This window comes from Poecilia reticulata, linkage group LG19 (assembly GCF_000633615.1).
Source record: "Poecilia reticulata strain Guanapo linkage group LG19, Guppy_female_1.0+MT, whole genome shotgun sequence".
NCBI lineage: Eukaryota > Metazoa > Chordata > Actinopteri > Cyprinodontiformes > Poeciliidae > Poecilia > Poecilia reticulata.
Window position 1 is genome coordinate 21,318,804 of NC_024349.1, and position 16,494 is coordinate 21,335,297.

The 16,494-nt window shown below is 43.2% G+C and overlaps 1 protein-coding gene across 6 annotated transcripts in view; it reads right to left on the reverse strand.

Moving 5' to 3' along the window:
- Positions 1 to 16,494, reverse strand: part of LOC103481922 (myosin-16) — a 47,595-nt gene that overhangs the window by 4,841 nt on the left and 26,260 nt on the right. For 5 of the 6 annotated variants that reach the window (XM_008437747.2, XM_008437746.2, XM_008437745.2 and 2 more), the window contains 11 exons: positions 9,396 to 9,452; positions 4,919 to 5,005; positions 3,751 to 3,996; positions 3,541 to 3,658; positions 2,416 to 2,543; positions 2,145 to 2,341; positions 1,927 to 2,059; positions 1,297 to 1,513; positions 949 to 1,085; positions 752 to 855; positions 43 to 235 (listed from right to left, as the gene is read on the reverse strand). In XM_008437747.2, coding sequence (XP_008435969.1) covers positions 43 to 235; positions 752 to 855; positions 949 to 1,085; positions 1,297 to 1,513; positions 1,927 to 2,059; positions 2,145 to 2,341; positions 2,416 to 2,543; positions 3,541 to 3,658; positions 3,751 to 3,996; positions 4,919 to 5,005; positions 9,396 to 9,452 — 1,617 coding nt within the window. Of the gene's footprint in view, positions 1 to 42; positions 236 to 751; positions 856 to 948; positions 1,086 to 1,296; positions 1,514 to 1,926; positions 2,060 to 2,144; positions 2,342 to 2,415; positions 2,544 to 3,540; positions 3,659 to 3,750; positions 3,997 to 4,918; positions 5,006 to 9,395; positions 9,453 to 11,994; positions 12,101 to 16,494 lie in introns of those variants that run through there. The other variant, XM_008437749.2, reaches the window with a different exon arrangement.

Consider the following 16,494-nt stretch of genomic DNA (forward strand, 5'->3'; position numbering starts at 1 on the left):
TTAACAAGACGTTAAAAAAAAACAAAGAAAAAGTGAGCGGACCTTGATTTGCTGCTGCGTCTTCTTGCTGTTCTTGTTGAGCTCCGCGTTGCTCTTGGTGAGCAGGTCCAGCTGCACCTCCAGCTCGTTTATGTCCGCCTCCAGCTTCTTCCTCAGCTTCAGCGCCTCCGTTCTGCCCTTCACCTCCACGTCCAGACTGGCCTGCAGGGACTCCAGCGCCCTCTGGTGGCCTTTTCTGAGAAGACACTCGTTTTTCAGAGTGCAGCTCAAAACGGGCAGTAAAGCTCGTTCAGAAAGTCGAAACGGCCTCAGGTTTACTTACCTCTAGAGTTCGCACAGTGACGTTATTGGCCCGCAGCATTAAATATTAATACATAATAATAAGACACAGTTCGAGTCAAACTTAAGAACAACTAGCTAGCTAGCTACCTAGTTAATTTATTCTCGCTAGCTTGCAGGTAGTTTCCTCAACCGCCTCGAATCATAGAACGCGATGGGTGACTGAAACCTTTGCCTGACAGAAAAGTCTCGCAACAAATAAAGAAAACACAATATGTACAAGAATGTACGGGATTAAATAAATATATAAAACCTATGATTAACATATTTAAGGACAACACGCCTTTTTAAATGAGTCCAAGGCCTCTTTTCAGATCCATGAATTAAAGATTTTTAAAGGATGTGCAGACACCCTGATTCAGCCGTCATTCTCTACATAGATTCTTAAAGTCAACAAGGAGGAGAAACTCACCTCGCCGTTTCAGCCTCCTCCTCCTTCTCCTGCAGTCGGCGCTCCAAGTCTCCTTTAGCCTGGGACAACTCCAACTGAAGTCTCAACACCTTGGTCTCCTCTGCCTGGGGAAGACAAAAGGAAAAAAAAACATGGTTTACCATGACAACAATCGCACATTTTGCTTCAAAAATGTCATTTCCAATGTCGTGCCAAACCTCCAAAGCTGCCTCCAATTCCTCAAGCGAGGCCTGCAGCTCTTCTTTCTCCATTTCAATCTTCTTCTTGGATTTCTGGAGCTCATGGACACTCTTTCCTCCATCTGACAGCTGGTCTGTTAGGTCAGCTATCTCCTCTGTGCAATGGACAACAACAAAAACTCAGATGTCGTTACAATGAGCTTAAAAATTTCCTGCTGGATTAAAGCTTTGTGAGCATCTGATATTCTGGATGGAAGACGTGTGCATTGCAACCGATTCTGCTTCAACCTGCACGGTAGATAGTAAATCTAAGTTCTATGACGAAAATATTGACAATACGTTAACATTAATGCGTGTCATTCTTACCCTGGAAGGCCTTGTTCTCCCTGCGTACAGCCTCCAGCTGCTCCAGACACTCTTCGTGAGCCGTCTTGACCTTGAAGAGCTCGGCGGCGTGCTGCCTGCTCTCCTTCTGGCAGCCCTCCACCTCGGCCACCAGCTCCTCACACTTCTGCTTCCAGTCGCCGAGCTGCTTCTCCAGGACACGCTGCTTCTTGTCCAGCGCCTGACCGCAGCTGCTGGCCTGAGGTCAGGTGGCATGCTGTGACTGCACTGAAAAGGTTTGCTGCTGCAACTTTTAGGCTAAGTTTACACGAGATCACGGCCTGGAAACTGATTTTGGAAAAACTTCCATGTTTACACGGCACAGACGAAGAAGGCGACAGGAAGTGGCAGGGGGATGATGGCGCATCATGTTTTTTATGACTTATGATGTAAACAGACTTGTGTGTGATTTTAATTGCATTTCTTAACTAATGGAAACAACACAGTTTCTAAGTCGACATTGGCGGACTAAGTTTTCTGCACATTTGTAACGGAGACGCAGCCAGAGACTCGGTAAACGAGCGGCTGGAACACAACAGAAATGTTACGGTTTAACTGAAGGGTGGTTCTGTGGAAACTGGGCCTTAATGTGGGTCGTTTTTTTTTTTTTACCTTCTCCAGGTCCATGCAGAGCTCCTCCACTTCTCCCTGCAGCCTCTGCTTAGTCTTCTCTAGTGAGGAGCATTTCGCCTGGGTGGCCTCCACCACTTCCTCGGCGTCCTGAAGCCTGGCTGCGAGCTTCTTCCTGCGATAAATCCCACGTTACTGCTGAGTCGTACGTTACAGAACCCACCCCACGCAGCGCGCTAGCCGACGGCAGCAGCACACACTTGGTCTCCTCCAGCTCGTCGGCGTGCTGGATGGCGTCTGCCTCGTGCTTGGTCCTCCAGTGCGTCAACTCGCCGTTGAGCTTGGAGACGAGGCGCTGCATCTCCTGCTTGCTCTCCTGCTCCTCCTCCAGCTGCTCCCTCAGCACCTCACACTGCTGCCGCGCCGAGCTCAGGCTGCCGCCGACCGCCTGCTTAGACTGGCGACAGAGACGCGGACGGTCATCGGACGTTTGCTGCCAACCCGTCCGGGTGTTTTCTGAGACACACGGACCTTGACCTCCTCGTCCAGCTGCTTCTTCAGCTCCTCCAGCTGCGACTGGAGCAGAGACTTGCAGCGGGTCAGCTGGCTCGCCCTGCTCTCCGCCTCCTCCACTTGTCGGCTTACGTCAACGTTATCGGCTGGCGGGAAGCAGAAGACGTGATTATTGACAACTAAGCAAGGTTAGTTCAACCTGGACGCACAAAACAAGAATACAGTGAGATGATCTGACTGTGAAGAAGGTCCAAGAGCGTCCAAACACACGGGTCTGAGTTTGTGTTTGGAACTAAATTAGTGGACATTATATTCCAGTACTTAAAACTTTAATGTTTGTTGTAGGGCTTAAATCGATTATGGAAATAATCGTCAACTAGTTTAGTAATCGATTAATCATTAACTGGAGCATTCAGGCTCATCAACATGCCATTTTCTGAAAGAACGTCCCAGTCAGAACAGTAACGAAGCCAAAACGGTGCAGAAATATGAACATGTTCCATTTGTTTTCTTATTTTAAAATGGAATTGAATTATGTAGGTATTTGCATCAATGAATTCATTTCTAATATTGCATGAAGAAGACTTTTTCTATCCAATTATTTGTCAGAACGTTAGATTAATAGATTACTAGAACACATACAATATTTGTTTTCTTATTTTGTCCAATTATATGGCTATTTTCATGTATTATTGTATGAAAAAGGGTTAAGTGGTTAAATAAAAAATCTGCAGAATGTGCCAATTTATTTAATCCAGTTAACCGATTAATCATGAGAATAATCGATTAATTACTAGAATAATCGGCAAAATTGTGTTCTTATCTATAAAAGCAATCCAATTATTTGACTATTTGCATCTGATAATACATTTGTAATATTGTATAAAAAGGCTTAAATGGTTAAATGAAAAATCTGCAGAATGTGCCAACTTTATTATCATGATAAAGCGATTAATTGTCAGAACAAATAGATTAATCGATTACTAAAATAATTGTTTTCTGAGTTGGTGCTTGTTAGAAGCTGCTGCCGTTTCCTTGTAGAGATCTTCTAACTGCTCTATGACCTTTGAGGGGGACTCAGAATAAGGCCTTTATTCTCACCGGATTGACTGACTGACTGACTCTGACTTGCAGTCGGTGTACCTGACAGCCTGTTCTTGGCCACACTGAGCTCGGACAGCGTCCTCTGCAGCTCGTCTCCCCTCCTGTTGGCCTCAGACAGCTGCTCCTCCAGCTTCTTCACCTGGCCGTCTGACGACATCTGCATCGCAACACGAACGTGAGACCAAAGCGCCGAAAATCACCCGCCTGCTTTAAACCGCACCAACCAGACACCCCTGCTAATGTCCCGACCTTGGCTTTCTGCAGGCTGTCCACCGACGCGGCCAGGTCGTCCACCTCCAGCCTCAGGTTCTGTTTGTCCTTCTCCAGCTTGGCTCTGGTCCGCTGCAGAGCCTCGCACTGCTCGCTCAGCTCCGCCACGGCCTCGCCGTGCCGCTTCCGCAGGGACGCGGCCAGCGCCTCGGACTGGAGCGACGACTCGTCCAGCTCTCTCCTCAGACGCTGGAGTTCAGCCTCCCGCTTCTTGTTCGCCTCCATCTGTTTGTGACACAAACTCATTGTGAAAGTTTGGCTCCAATCGTCCCAAACTGAGGTGTGTTTCTTTTATATTATTGGGACCTTTTTTTTTTTTTTTTTTTTTAGACTAAAAACACTTTTGGGATATTTCTCTATTATCTTTCCACTTCTACAGACTGAATTGTAATTATCCTCTTAAAATAAATACATAAACAAATTAAATTTGGTTGGTGTTCTGCTGCGTGGCGCAGTGGTTTTGTGCCTAGCTTAAAAGCTTTTCTGCACAGATCGCACCTAGCCTAGCATGCGTTAGCAACAGAAATGAGCGCATGGTAAAAATGAACTACGCCCAGCCAACTGGGAATATATTTGGACTCATCCATGATTTATGCTGGCTAGCTAGCATGTATTGACAGCTACAAATCGGTAGCCTCAAATATTTTGCCTGACAGAAAAATCCTGAGACCAAAACAAAAAACACGACGTATGAGATTAAATCGTCCTGCCACAACAAATGTTAAGACCTGTGATTACTGTATTTAATGCCAATGTACATTTTTAAGTGAATCTAAGACGTTTAAGGTCTTATTTTAAAATGCATGAATTTAAGGCTTTTTAATGGACTCCCTGTTTAAACTTCTCCACAATGGATTTGTTTGCTGTTCCCTAATGTTCTCTAAAATAAATTTGAGGCCTTGATAGACCAGCTGGATTTCTACTGCTATTTAACCAAAATGTCAAATGGCTGCAGATGATTTCATTTTGGTGTGTCAAATGAAACGAGGCATAAATTCCTCCCTTTCACTCCGAGGTTGTCTGTTGCTTTGTATGTCATTTTTTTCCTTATCAAATCCCAACGAAATACAGAATACGTAAAGGATGTAGTGTTATAGAGAAACTTTTTTATTTCCATCCTTTTTCAGAGGGTCCTGCTCTGGCGAACCTGTGAAGCCGTGACGCCTCCTGCCTCCTCCAGCCGGTCGGTGAGTTCATCGAGTTCTCTGGTGAGGTCGACTCTCTGCTTCTCCACCTGCCAAACGCACTCCGGTCAGAAAGCATCTTCAGGGTGAGGAGCGAGCGCTCGTTTTAACGAACAGAGAGAAAAGAAACATCTGCTGGAATTCACAAAGTAAATCTGAATCAGTCACCACCTGATGGGGCAGGATCTTTAACCTGCAGGGGTCCAGCATGACTGACAGTAGCCTCTGCTGAGGTCAGAGGTCAGTAGAGTGGCATCCAATCAGAACGACGCAGGCGTGGAGCTCCTGTTTCCTGTTGAGGCTAACTGATACTCTTTGTTTTACTGCTGATGTTCTTCGTTAACATTCTTGAGCAAAGAGCCGTTGTTAATTTTAATACCTGCTTAAGTAAAGTTATTTTCAAAAGGTCCTTAAAATGCTGCAGGAGTTTTGTTATTATCTTAAATGTTGGAGACGTGGCAACCTTATACAATTCAGTACACAAGCTCAAAATTATTACATTTCACGGTCTGATGACGCAACCTTATTAATTTGTGTTTCTTTAGTTTCAGGCACAAAAATACCAAATAACAACAACACCACTGAATGATTCCGCCGAGGCGAAGGCAAAACAACCAACACTAATAACAAGGAAAGTTAATACTCTGACATTTTGAACTTCACGTTGCAAGAATTATTAAATAAAAAAATGTAAGGCTTTTTTGTTTTAAACTCTCTAAAGCGCTGTTGAGGTAAAACTCTTTTCTTTATGAGCGAAGCAGACCTACTTGTTGTTTTTACGGCGCCCCTGTTTTTTTTTTTAACAGCTGGTTTAAAGGCAGGCGTAGATGTTGAGACTAGTTCACCGTGAGTTTCAGCCCCCCGGACCGCAACACTGAGCCGCAGCCGCCTGCACACCTCTGGCCGGGCAACGGAAAACAGCTGCCTCACACCGGAGGCCTTCGTTATAAACCCCCCCACGCTCCCTACCGTCCACCTGTCCCGTGAAGCCCCGCCCCCTCTAACGCCGAACACTGGGTTCACTCATCGGCCTGGACCGCTCCGCTGGCTGAGTCAACACCACCCGACACCGCTCCCTCCATTCATGAGCTGGAAGGACCCCCCACTGAGCGCCCTGCCGCTGCTGCAGACGGCGGAGTCATCCCTCCGTTTGCACAAGAGCGTGGAGGAGTTGTTTGTCTCCATGCACACACACGCATACACGAACACGCACACACAAAGGCGCGTTKGCAGAAAAGCTTTGCGGTGCTCATCCATCCCGCTAAAGAAACTTTAAAGATGTCCAATGTTCCGTTCCTTTATACCTTTCTGGATTAAAACAGCACAAGCCTCGCTAGGCTAAGCTACATAAAAAAGAAACAAAACAAATCCCGAGCACGGCTTAAAGTCTAGCAGAGATAAACAAAGTAAAAATTTTTCCCCAAGTGGGGTTCTGCTGAGAAATCATGAGTATAATATCTCTCCTGCTGTTTCCTAACATCTTCGTTTTGTGTAAATACAAATCGATTTTAAATGTGTTTTCCAGGCACATAGTGCCATTTTATATCAAATAACTATGTTACCTTCAGTTGGTATATAAATCAAATATGACTTAAAAGAAATCTGACTTTGTAATTTAACGTCTTTAAATTGGGCCTCTGTCCCTTTAAGAAACTCCTGCTCTTTCTAAAACTCCGCCTTCAGGAAGTCATCATAACATGGCTCCTCTATTAACTCTATTAACAAGTTTTTACCAGCATTTCACTGTGAAGTGGCTCCTTTAACGAGCTCATTAGATGCACACCTCCACCAGGTGTTTGCTGATTGCTGCTGGCTAGTCTGCAGGAGCAGAGTGGGACAATCCACTCAGGAAACTAATTTTCATCTACTGGTTTGGAGTGAATCAATCAGCAAAAGCAAAAGTGTAATTTCGTCGGATGTTCGTCAGTAGCAAACAAGACGTAGAAGTTGAAAACTAGAATGGACCACACGTCTCAGAAATCTGAGACTGTACTCCCGTCTGACCTTCTTTTAGAGTTTCATATCTTCTGTAAAGCACAGATTTGATGGATGTTTGCTCATCTGAGTTCAACCTTGACTAACATATAAAGCTATAAAGCAAACAGATTCTACACGAAAACATTTTTACTCTTTCAAGAACTTAAATAGCTCGATTCTTGTTACTCGCCACATCGATCATGGACTACGAATTTGTAATCAAGTAAAGCCGAATCAGCAGTGCGGCAGACGTAAAACAAATACTGCCACCTGCAGGTGGGAGTCAGCAGTCGATTAAATACCGTTTTTTGTGGAAGGTTTGCGATAAAGCGACAATTATGCATTGCCACAAAATAATGCAGGGATCTGTTGATTGTGCGTCAATTTATAATCTGCATTTCCATAAAATAACGCTGGATATAAATGTATTTACAACATTAGCTGAATGTTGCTCACAGATTTACATGTTTGTGTGAGCTATGAGTGTTGGGATGTTTTCACACCTCACAGTCCAGTAGATTTTAGGGGCCAAAGTTCCAGCATTTGTTCCATTTTCAGCTGGTGAACAGTTTGACTTGGTCTGACCAAACTGGGCACTTCAGACTTGTTTTGGTTGTATTTACCCAGAATGCCCTGCACTATAGTCCAGTTCCTGCTTTTGGAGCGGAGTCCAGTCTGCTTGAATCCACATGTGCATTCGAACTGCGCCAGAGTTCACTTCAACCGAATTGATACCGAGGTTTTTAGGCGGACCAGAGTTAAGAACTAAACAGGGTTGGTGTCAGCGCATCCTTAGAGCATATTTGCCTCTGTAAGAAACCGTGTGTGTGTGTCTGTGTCTGGCTGCCTGGCATTCCACCCAGGAGAGGATCCACTGGAAAAAAAAGAGCGCCGTCTGTCGCTCTGCCTCTCATGATGCTATCAGGCCGAGTGCGACCTGAGGAGCAGAGCCTAACAATGGCGAGCCTGTCTGGAGCCGAGGTATGTTGTAATTGAGCCGCTCCGAAGACCGAGGCTGCCGAACAGATAAAGACCTGCAAGCCTCCGCGTGCCTCTGGCTCCGCTCCGTGGCTTTTTGGGGGCCGGAGGGGCTCCCGGCTAGCGCCGTTAACAGAATACCACCCAGAGTGGAGAGAGGTGTGGACAACACGCCCTCGGGCCCGTTGTCACTCCGTTCAACACTCCGGGTGAAGTACCTTCTGTATGAGGGCTTAAACGCACATAGGCTTTAAGAGGGGACTTGTTTGAACTAACATACACTTGAAGCTCCTCAGCAGATTAGCTTTATATGAAGCAGACGTTGGTTTTTTCAGAAAGCTTCACGTAGCAGCGAGGATGTGTTGGACTGCTTGTGGTGGAGAGGCAGAAGGTCTCGGTGTTTATTTTGCCTGCAGGGTCAAGGTTTGGGGATTCCTAGGAACACTCAGTGGTGTGTGATGGGAAACATCAGACAGAGGAAAAAGCCCGTCTGTGCTCCGGGGGTTGCCCCTGTGTGCTAATCAGAAACACAAGGACTGACCCAAACCGGATTGTTATCACAGGTGCAGATGGTTTGGGCTGACCAGAGCGGAGCGGTAGCAAGTCAACCTGCTAAAGCTTTTCCTTCCCTTCTTTCTTACAGTAGATGAGTTTCCATTACAAAACACCTGCGACTTTCCGCTAATGTCGATAAAAACACACACGACTTTGCAATTGCTGCGTGGCCACTGTATATGAAACCACGATTAAAATCTGATGTGAAAACGTTTCTTCACACGATAAGTCTAAAAAACTCGGCACTCCATCAATCCTCCCCAATTCCTGTTGCCTTCTGTCTTTTCGGTCAGTGGGAATGTCCAGTTGTTGATCCCATGACTCGTGGTGATGTGAAAAAAGTGTTTCCATTGTAGTTTCACGAAATACACTGATTTCCATACAGACAAAAAAAACCCTCATCCTAGCTCAAAAAACTTTTTACGTATTTATATATCATATATTCAGCTCTGGAAGAAAGCATTTCTCTGATTTTACTCCTTATAGGTATATGTTTTGAGTAAAATGAACATTGTTCTTTTATTCTATGAACTACTGACAACATGTCTCTGAAATTCCAAGCAAATATTTAGTATTTATTTGCAAAAAATGAGAAATGGTCAAATTAATGAAAAAGATGCAGTGCTTTTAGACCTCAAATAATGCAAAGAAAACAAGTTAATGTTCATTTAGGAACAACAATATTAATGTTTTTTATCAGAAATCAATATTTGGTGGAATAACCAGGAGGTTTTGAATGGGGTTCAGTGCATTGGGCTCTTCATTAGCTAGAGTCTCTAATCTACTAGCCTGTTGTCCACCTCATGAGCGTGATCAGAGTTAATCTGATCACAGAGCCGTTCGGCTTATCGCCTCTCCAGCCGATCTGCGTTTGTATCATTTATTGAGGAGAAAGCAGGAATAGAGAACCTGACAGTTTTTATCTTCTACCTTCGCTCTCATGGCCCGTTCTGCTTCCAGCTCCTCCTCCAGCTCCTCGATGCGGGCCTAAAGAGACACACGGAAGAATCATTTCCATGAGCGAGAAGCAAAAAACCTGCTTTCACTCAACTGTAAAATATGACAAGAACATTACAACGTGCTCCAACTATAGACTATGTCATTACAACAGCAGAAAAAAAAAGTGTCGCTATTTCAGGCCAGCACTTCCGTGCGGTTGGTCCCGATTCGTGCCCTTTGCTTTCTCCAGAGATTTGGCACGCCTCTGGCTTTTTTTTTTGTCTTTTCCTCAGGTACTAATTTAGAGCAAGAATGTCCTGCAGCCACCAGTGATTATCTTCAGCTTGACCCCGGACTGGCCGAGCTGCGTTTGGTCAGCGAGACCAAAAAGCACCGATGCCATTTGTCTGACATTTGAGGAATTTGGCTGGAGATTTTTTTTTTATATTTTTCGTTTACATTTTACAACCCTGGCTAAAAGTCAGAGCCACGGCGAGTCGAGGTTAATTACAGAGCAGATAAGAGTAAAAAAAAACAAAAAAACACAACCAGAGATCATAAACAGCTGAAGAAATCCCAGCCATCAGCTTCTGATCCTGATAGATGGATTTTTAACCCTCAGGCATCAATTTAATTTACAAGCCTTTTAAGTCATTAAAAGCAACAATATCCACTGAAAACAATGCAATAAAAAAAATAATAAAAATGAGAAATTTTACAACTTTTGTCCTGGGATGAATAATGCGGTGAGTGAACATTAAATGCACTGCCAATCAAAACCAATAAGGCATCTAAATTAATATTTTTTAGTTTGTCTGCACAGAACTAGAACCGTACTGAAGTATATCAACAAGTCATATAAAAACATAGAAGACATGCTAACGTTAGCCTAGCATTAAAGCACACTGCTCAGCATGAAAACGAGTCCGGCAGAAGAAAATGAAAGAATAGAAGAGAACTAAGAGAGACTGTCATGTCAAGAACATCAATGGTTAGTTTGTATCAGACTAAATGAGCTTATCGTGATTACCCATGTTGACCACTATGGGGTGCTGTTTGTAAAGTTACATCGTTAAAAATTAACAGCAATTATTTTAGCCATTTATAATTGCTGCGAGAAAAAAAAGGGTGTTTATTTTCCAGAGTCTTATTTCCACCATGTTATTTATTCATTTACATAGTTGCAAACTAAATATTTTATCACCAAGCTGAATGTTTAGTTCAATGCCTCCCAGAACCAAACATGGAGAAGATTCAACTTCTGTGCACCACAAATCTCGGTCAAACTTCCAGAAAACTGCAAAACAGCTGGAACACCGACTTCCTTTAAATCAGGACCCACATGTTAGAGTTGGTTCTGAATCATGATAAATGGAACATTAGCAAACATATTTGATGTGCATCGATGATTTTGACGATGACACTCAACAAAATGTAAAGCTTGTTGCTGGTTTTGTGTTTTTACAATGTAAAGCACTTTGAACTGCCTTGTTGCTGAAATGTACTATGCAAATAAATTTGATTGACTGATTAAAATCTAATGCGATCACTGAGGCCTGTAGAGTCCAAGATGGAGCTCTTGGATTTTTTTTTTTTTTTGCACATTGCCTGTTCTTGGGATGAGTTTGGATCGTCTATTCCTGGGAAAAGAGTCTCCGACTTGTGAACAATGTTTCCCTTTTTAGAAAAATGAAACTTCAGATTGTTTAGAACTGGCCTCATAGCCCTTCTCAGATTGACCAATAGCAACAGTTGCTTCTCTAAGGTCACTGCTCTTTCTGTTCCTTCTTGCCATTGCGTCAACCAAGATGCAAAAGATCCTGCTCTGGTCAAGTGGACTGATCAATTTAATGGTGTTTTTGTATGTACAAACCTACAATATAAAGATGTTATGCGTCATTAATTATGATAAAGTACAAAAATGTCAAGGTTTAACAATGATGATAAGGTATAATGTTACAAAGGTAACAATTACTAACTTGAACTCAACACAGAAGACGTTGCAGTTCTACTTACAACACATAACTGTATTGTACAATCAATGGTAAAAAATAATTCTAATTGATAAATACTTTCAGTCCAGAGGTATTCTTTCAAACTAAGTGAACCTGAAGTGCCCCCTCCCCCCCCTCTCCACCATAAACAATCAAAATGCTTTTGCAAACATAAATCACTCACAGCACATTTCTGCTGCACTCATCTCCTGCCAACCCTGTGTTTTCTGCTGCTGATAAAAATTTATTGCCCCCTTCCCCTGCACGGCCGCAGCCTGCCGTGTTGTGTCATGTTCGGTGTTATCTTCGGTTTCTATCGTTGTCTCGGTGTCAGGAAGTTGTGTCTGACATGGCGCGTAGCCTGGGGGCCGCCCGCGGCTCACTGACGGCGGTGAAAGCCGCCTGTCGTCTACACGCCGCGTAAAACCTCCAAAAGCACCGGACGCCTCGGACTCTGACGAAAGTAACCATTCAGGGCGACCCGTGCTGCCTTTGATCCAGCAAAAATCTCTTGTTGCCAGCAATTACTCATACGTAATAACTCATCATTTGCTCTCTTAAGAGTTTACATAGACTCAAAGAAATGTTTGACTTACATGCCAGCGGAGGACATCTGTGGAGAGAACAGCCATGGCGAGGCAGCAGCAGTCCGACTGACTGACTGACTGAATGAGAGACTGACTGTCCCAAACATGTGCGCACACACACACACACACACACACACACGCACACACACACACACACACACACACACCTTGCTGCTGATCCCCTCCGGCATGTTACTGTCCACACCCCCTTATGCATGCACAGCCTCTCTCCGTCAGTTCCCCTCTCACATATCTGGTTCTCATTAAATTCCCACCTTCCGCTGCCTCAAAATGCATCGAGTGGTCCAGAAACAATTGTAGAAAACGTGTAGCGGAGCAGCGTTTGCTGTGGAGATTTACATAAAATTGGCTCCAGACTAAATGATTGCTCACATCCCTCGGAAATGTAGAGGAGATTAAAAAAAAAAACTGCTCGATTTGGTTGCAGGGTTCAATCTTCAAATTTGCATGAGCTTGTTTTTTTTCTTCTTCTTCTTCGTTTTTTCTTCTGCTCTTTGAAATGATAATAATTGTCCATAAACTGGAATCAGATGTGGCCTCAGAGTCGATGTCTGCTCACTTGGGTCAAAGGGGATCTACAGCAGCGTGGGTTGTTGTTTCCTGTAGGATCCACTCTCAACAGAACATTTTTAAACCCCCGCATGTTCACCAGAAAAAAAACAACAACAAAAAAAACATTTCAGACTCGGTGCTGTTGTAAAATACTCATGTTAAAATACTGTAATTCATTACAAGACTCTACATGTTGGTTCTTCAAAGTGCCTGTAAACGTGTTGTCTGATTGATTTGACTTGGAACGCGACGACAGGCCTTGTACACCTGGTCAAAGACACGTAGTGAAGGTGATGAAACAGGTTAGGCCAGCTGAATCTGGAGATGAAGGCTATCGAGGATACACTCCAGATGCATCGGGATGAAGTCCTTTAAGGCATATTTTGGGTGTGTTTTTAGCAAATAAGCACAAATTAAGGGGAACATTTAAATAGTGCCATTTATTTAACGAAATAGGAAATGCACAAGTTACCATTGGACACCAAATATCTTATATTTATATACTTATATTTGAAATATCTTATCAGTGATTGAAATTCTAACCCCAACCCAATTGTGGAATAAGTACAATCTGGCGCAGATGTGAACAATCAACAACTTTGCTTGTGTTTAAAGCACTGAGTGCCTTTGGGTGGTGAAACCTCGGCACTGCGGAAATCCATCAAAGGTGACGGCTGGGAGTCATAAGCCACGCCCTTTTTGTGTCTTTTGACATTCAAAAACCTGAGCAAACAAACATTGTTTATAAGTTTTCTTAAGGCTCCATTCTCTAGTCACTCTCATTTATCTCCTTCAGACTCAGTTTATAGTGAATTACAACATCTCTAAATCATGCTTATGCTGATGACGCACAGCTTTATATTTCTGTTTCACCACATGATTGCAGTCACTCGTATTTGCTGAGTGAGTTTGTCCAGGCTATCAATGGGTGGACGGGCCAGCAGGTCCCACGTTAACGCATGAAAGACAAAAGTTTCTCAAGACCAGTTGCCTTGCAATCTGAAAAGTTGTGAGTTCAGTTTTCACTTCCTTCCTCAATCTGTCGTCCAATCTACATAGATGTGAATGAAAACTCAGTCTATTTAGCATTGGCAAAGGAAGGCTAAAATCTACAGAGCATTGTAAAAACCTTAACAGAATTTATGTACTTAAATATCAATAGCCACAAAAAGTCTCTCAATCAGCTCCAACTTTAAAAGAATTAACAGATTTCTTCCAGAGCAGATATTTGTAATGGAGTTTGTGTTGATAAGTCTAGACCAGAAACAGGCAAACTGATCATATCACGCAGTTCCTTGACTCGGCATAAACCCTTTCTGGTCCATAGGAAACCAGGTTGCTTTCGTATTATCGACCATCATGTGAATCACGTTATCAGAGACAGCTTTTCTCCCAGGAAGAGAAGTAAAATAACTCAAAACAACATTCATTTTCTAGGCTCCTCATCTCTGAAAACAACGCCATTAAACCTGACTCCTAACCTAATGACTCCTAAATCAGGAACTTCTACTGCAAAAGTAGAAAGTAGAAAACTTCAGGTTCAGTTAAAAATATTTAGTATCCCAAAGGCGCTTCAATTGTTACCTGAATCTACGCTACAAACATCTTTCGGGTATATCTTTCACTCCAAAAGGTGTAAAATGAAAAACATTTACTCATGCCAAGCTTTGTTGTTGTGCGGCACAGTATGAACACCTTGAGCTAAACATCTGCTGCAGAACCAAAATGATTCTTATCTCTTCAGACACAGATGACCCCAAAGCACTCTGGCTGAGGGTAACTGCTTTATGGCCACGCAATAAAACTACTAAAGAGCCTGGCTCTGTGGTGAGGAATGAAGCATGCGGGCCGCCCTTTAAGCCAACTGCTTTGAATTATGGGATGAGGAGGCGGCTTCATTTTTCATGACAGACAAAGCATTCTTTTTTGAATCAAGGCAAGTCCACAGATGCATTTGCGCGACCATTACGTCGAAGGATAACAGACGATGGAGGTCAGGAGACAGCTGACTGGCCTGTCCACCTGCATCTACACCTAAACCCAGACGTCCTTATCTCTACAAGTGAGCGACAGACATAGACTAAACACACACCAGTGACAGAGATGCATGCTATCGGACGTGATGCTATCTGGATGACACACCAAGATCCCCAAAGTTTACAGGACAAAGTTTACAAAAGGTTGCACTAAACAATCAGCAGTGTAATCCAAATAAAAGATGCCGCATTGATTTCTTAACATATTTAGCAAAATGTTGTGCTACGCCAAGGACAGTTCTCTCGTTAACCTGCAAAGACAAGCCCTCCATTGGCATCCTGTGGTCGTTCATTCGTCACCCTTAAAGCTGCTGATATCCTGCGCAAACACGTGCTTCCAAAAGCCAAGTGGAACAGAACCTTGATAACCTCCTGACGTTTTCTTCATAGGAATTACACCTGACCCGGTGTTACTGTATAACTTTTACACCTTCATGGAGGGGCCCATCGAGGGTTGTCTTTCTATAGATGATGGACTTGACAACGTCTTCCTGTATTCAGCTCTCTCTTTCCTAGATAAATCAATTGAACGAGGTTCCCTTGCTGGTAATCGTACATATGTAGACTGTTTTTGATCCCATAGATTTTTGTGCTGACTCAGAGCTTGGTTGGACTCAAAGACGGGCTTGGAGGCTTTTCAAGCCTCCAAGCTTTCAAAGCCTCCAAGGTTTTGAAAACCTTCCTTGGCTAGTCTGAATACTGCAAATGTTTCAAGGTATTCTATAAATTACAAAATAAAGAGCTGTAATTTAGTGGAAAAAATTTTGAGAAAATGTCAAATCTCGAAGTAAAAACAAAAAAACAAGAAAGGATTTTACTTAAAAAAACTGGAAGAGTATTTCCTTGTATTGGCACTCAGATGAACATCTGGTTTCCCCTCCTTAACCTTTAATCGCCAATGTAATGATTGAAAAAACTTTAAAAATGTATTTAGTCCAGCCAAAGAACACAATCACGCCCTAGTAGGTACTGCAAATATGTCCGCATCAATAAACATTCACTGCCAAGGTTTTTGTTTTAAAACATCGGATCGAAATAAAACGTTTGATTTGTTGAGATATTTATTTCACTGTGTCCGTTCAGTTTAACTCTCCCACAAAAACTCTGTTAGCTCTTCCAACTGACAATAAATAATAATAATAATAATAATAAAAACATTTAGCATGTTTGGCCTCCAGCTAAGATTTAAGGCTATTATCAGAAACAGCTTTTGATAAAACAGACAACAAGGTCAGAATCTAAGCTGATCTGTTAGCCAGCTGGCCAAAGCTAGAGCAGATCACTCAGCAACGCAATGAAACAAGAGCCCGGTCCGTTTTATACCGCCTTGCTTCCTCATAAACGACACTGACGAAGCAGAGTCAAAACAAGAGTGCGTTTCTAACCGTACACAGTCACAGAGTCAGATGGAGGTAGGAGATCCAGGTGGATTCCTGCAGGCCGCGGTTCCAAACCGTATCCTGACAGTCTGGGAGCAGGAAAGCGATTGATCCAATCACCAAGCGGACGGCAGCAGCTCTGCTGAAAGCCAAGAATGCGTCTGTCCACCGAGTCGTCAGCTTCTATTCAGCGCCGACCGAGTTAGTAAGGAACTGAGAGYTCGTGCTTGGGCCTGGCAGTGAAACCGTAAAATCCAGCTCACAACACACACACACCACACACGGCTTAATGAAAACAAGATCTGAGCGAGACTTTGGGGGGGGACTGAGAATCAGCTTGTTTTTATACAAATCAAGGCTTCACAAAACCTAAACTGGGGTTTTAAAAGGATGCATAAGAGATGTAGAGTGAAACAGTCCATGTTTTAACTAGGACATATATTGCCAGTTTTATGCTTGTCTAAGTTAAACGTGGCCCATTAAGAAAAAATAAATAAAAACAGCTTGTTTCTCATGTTCCA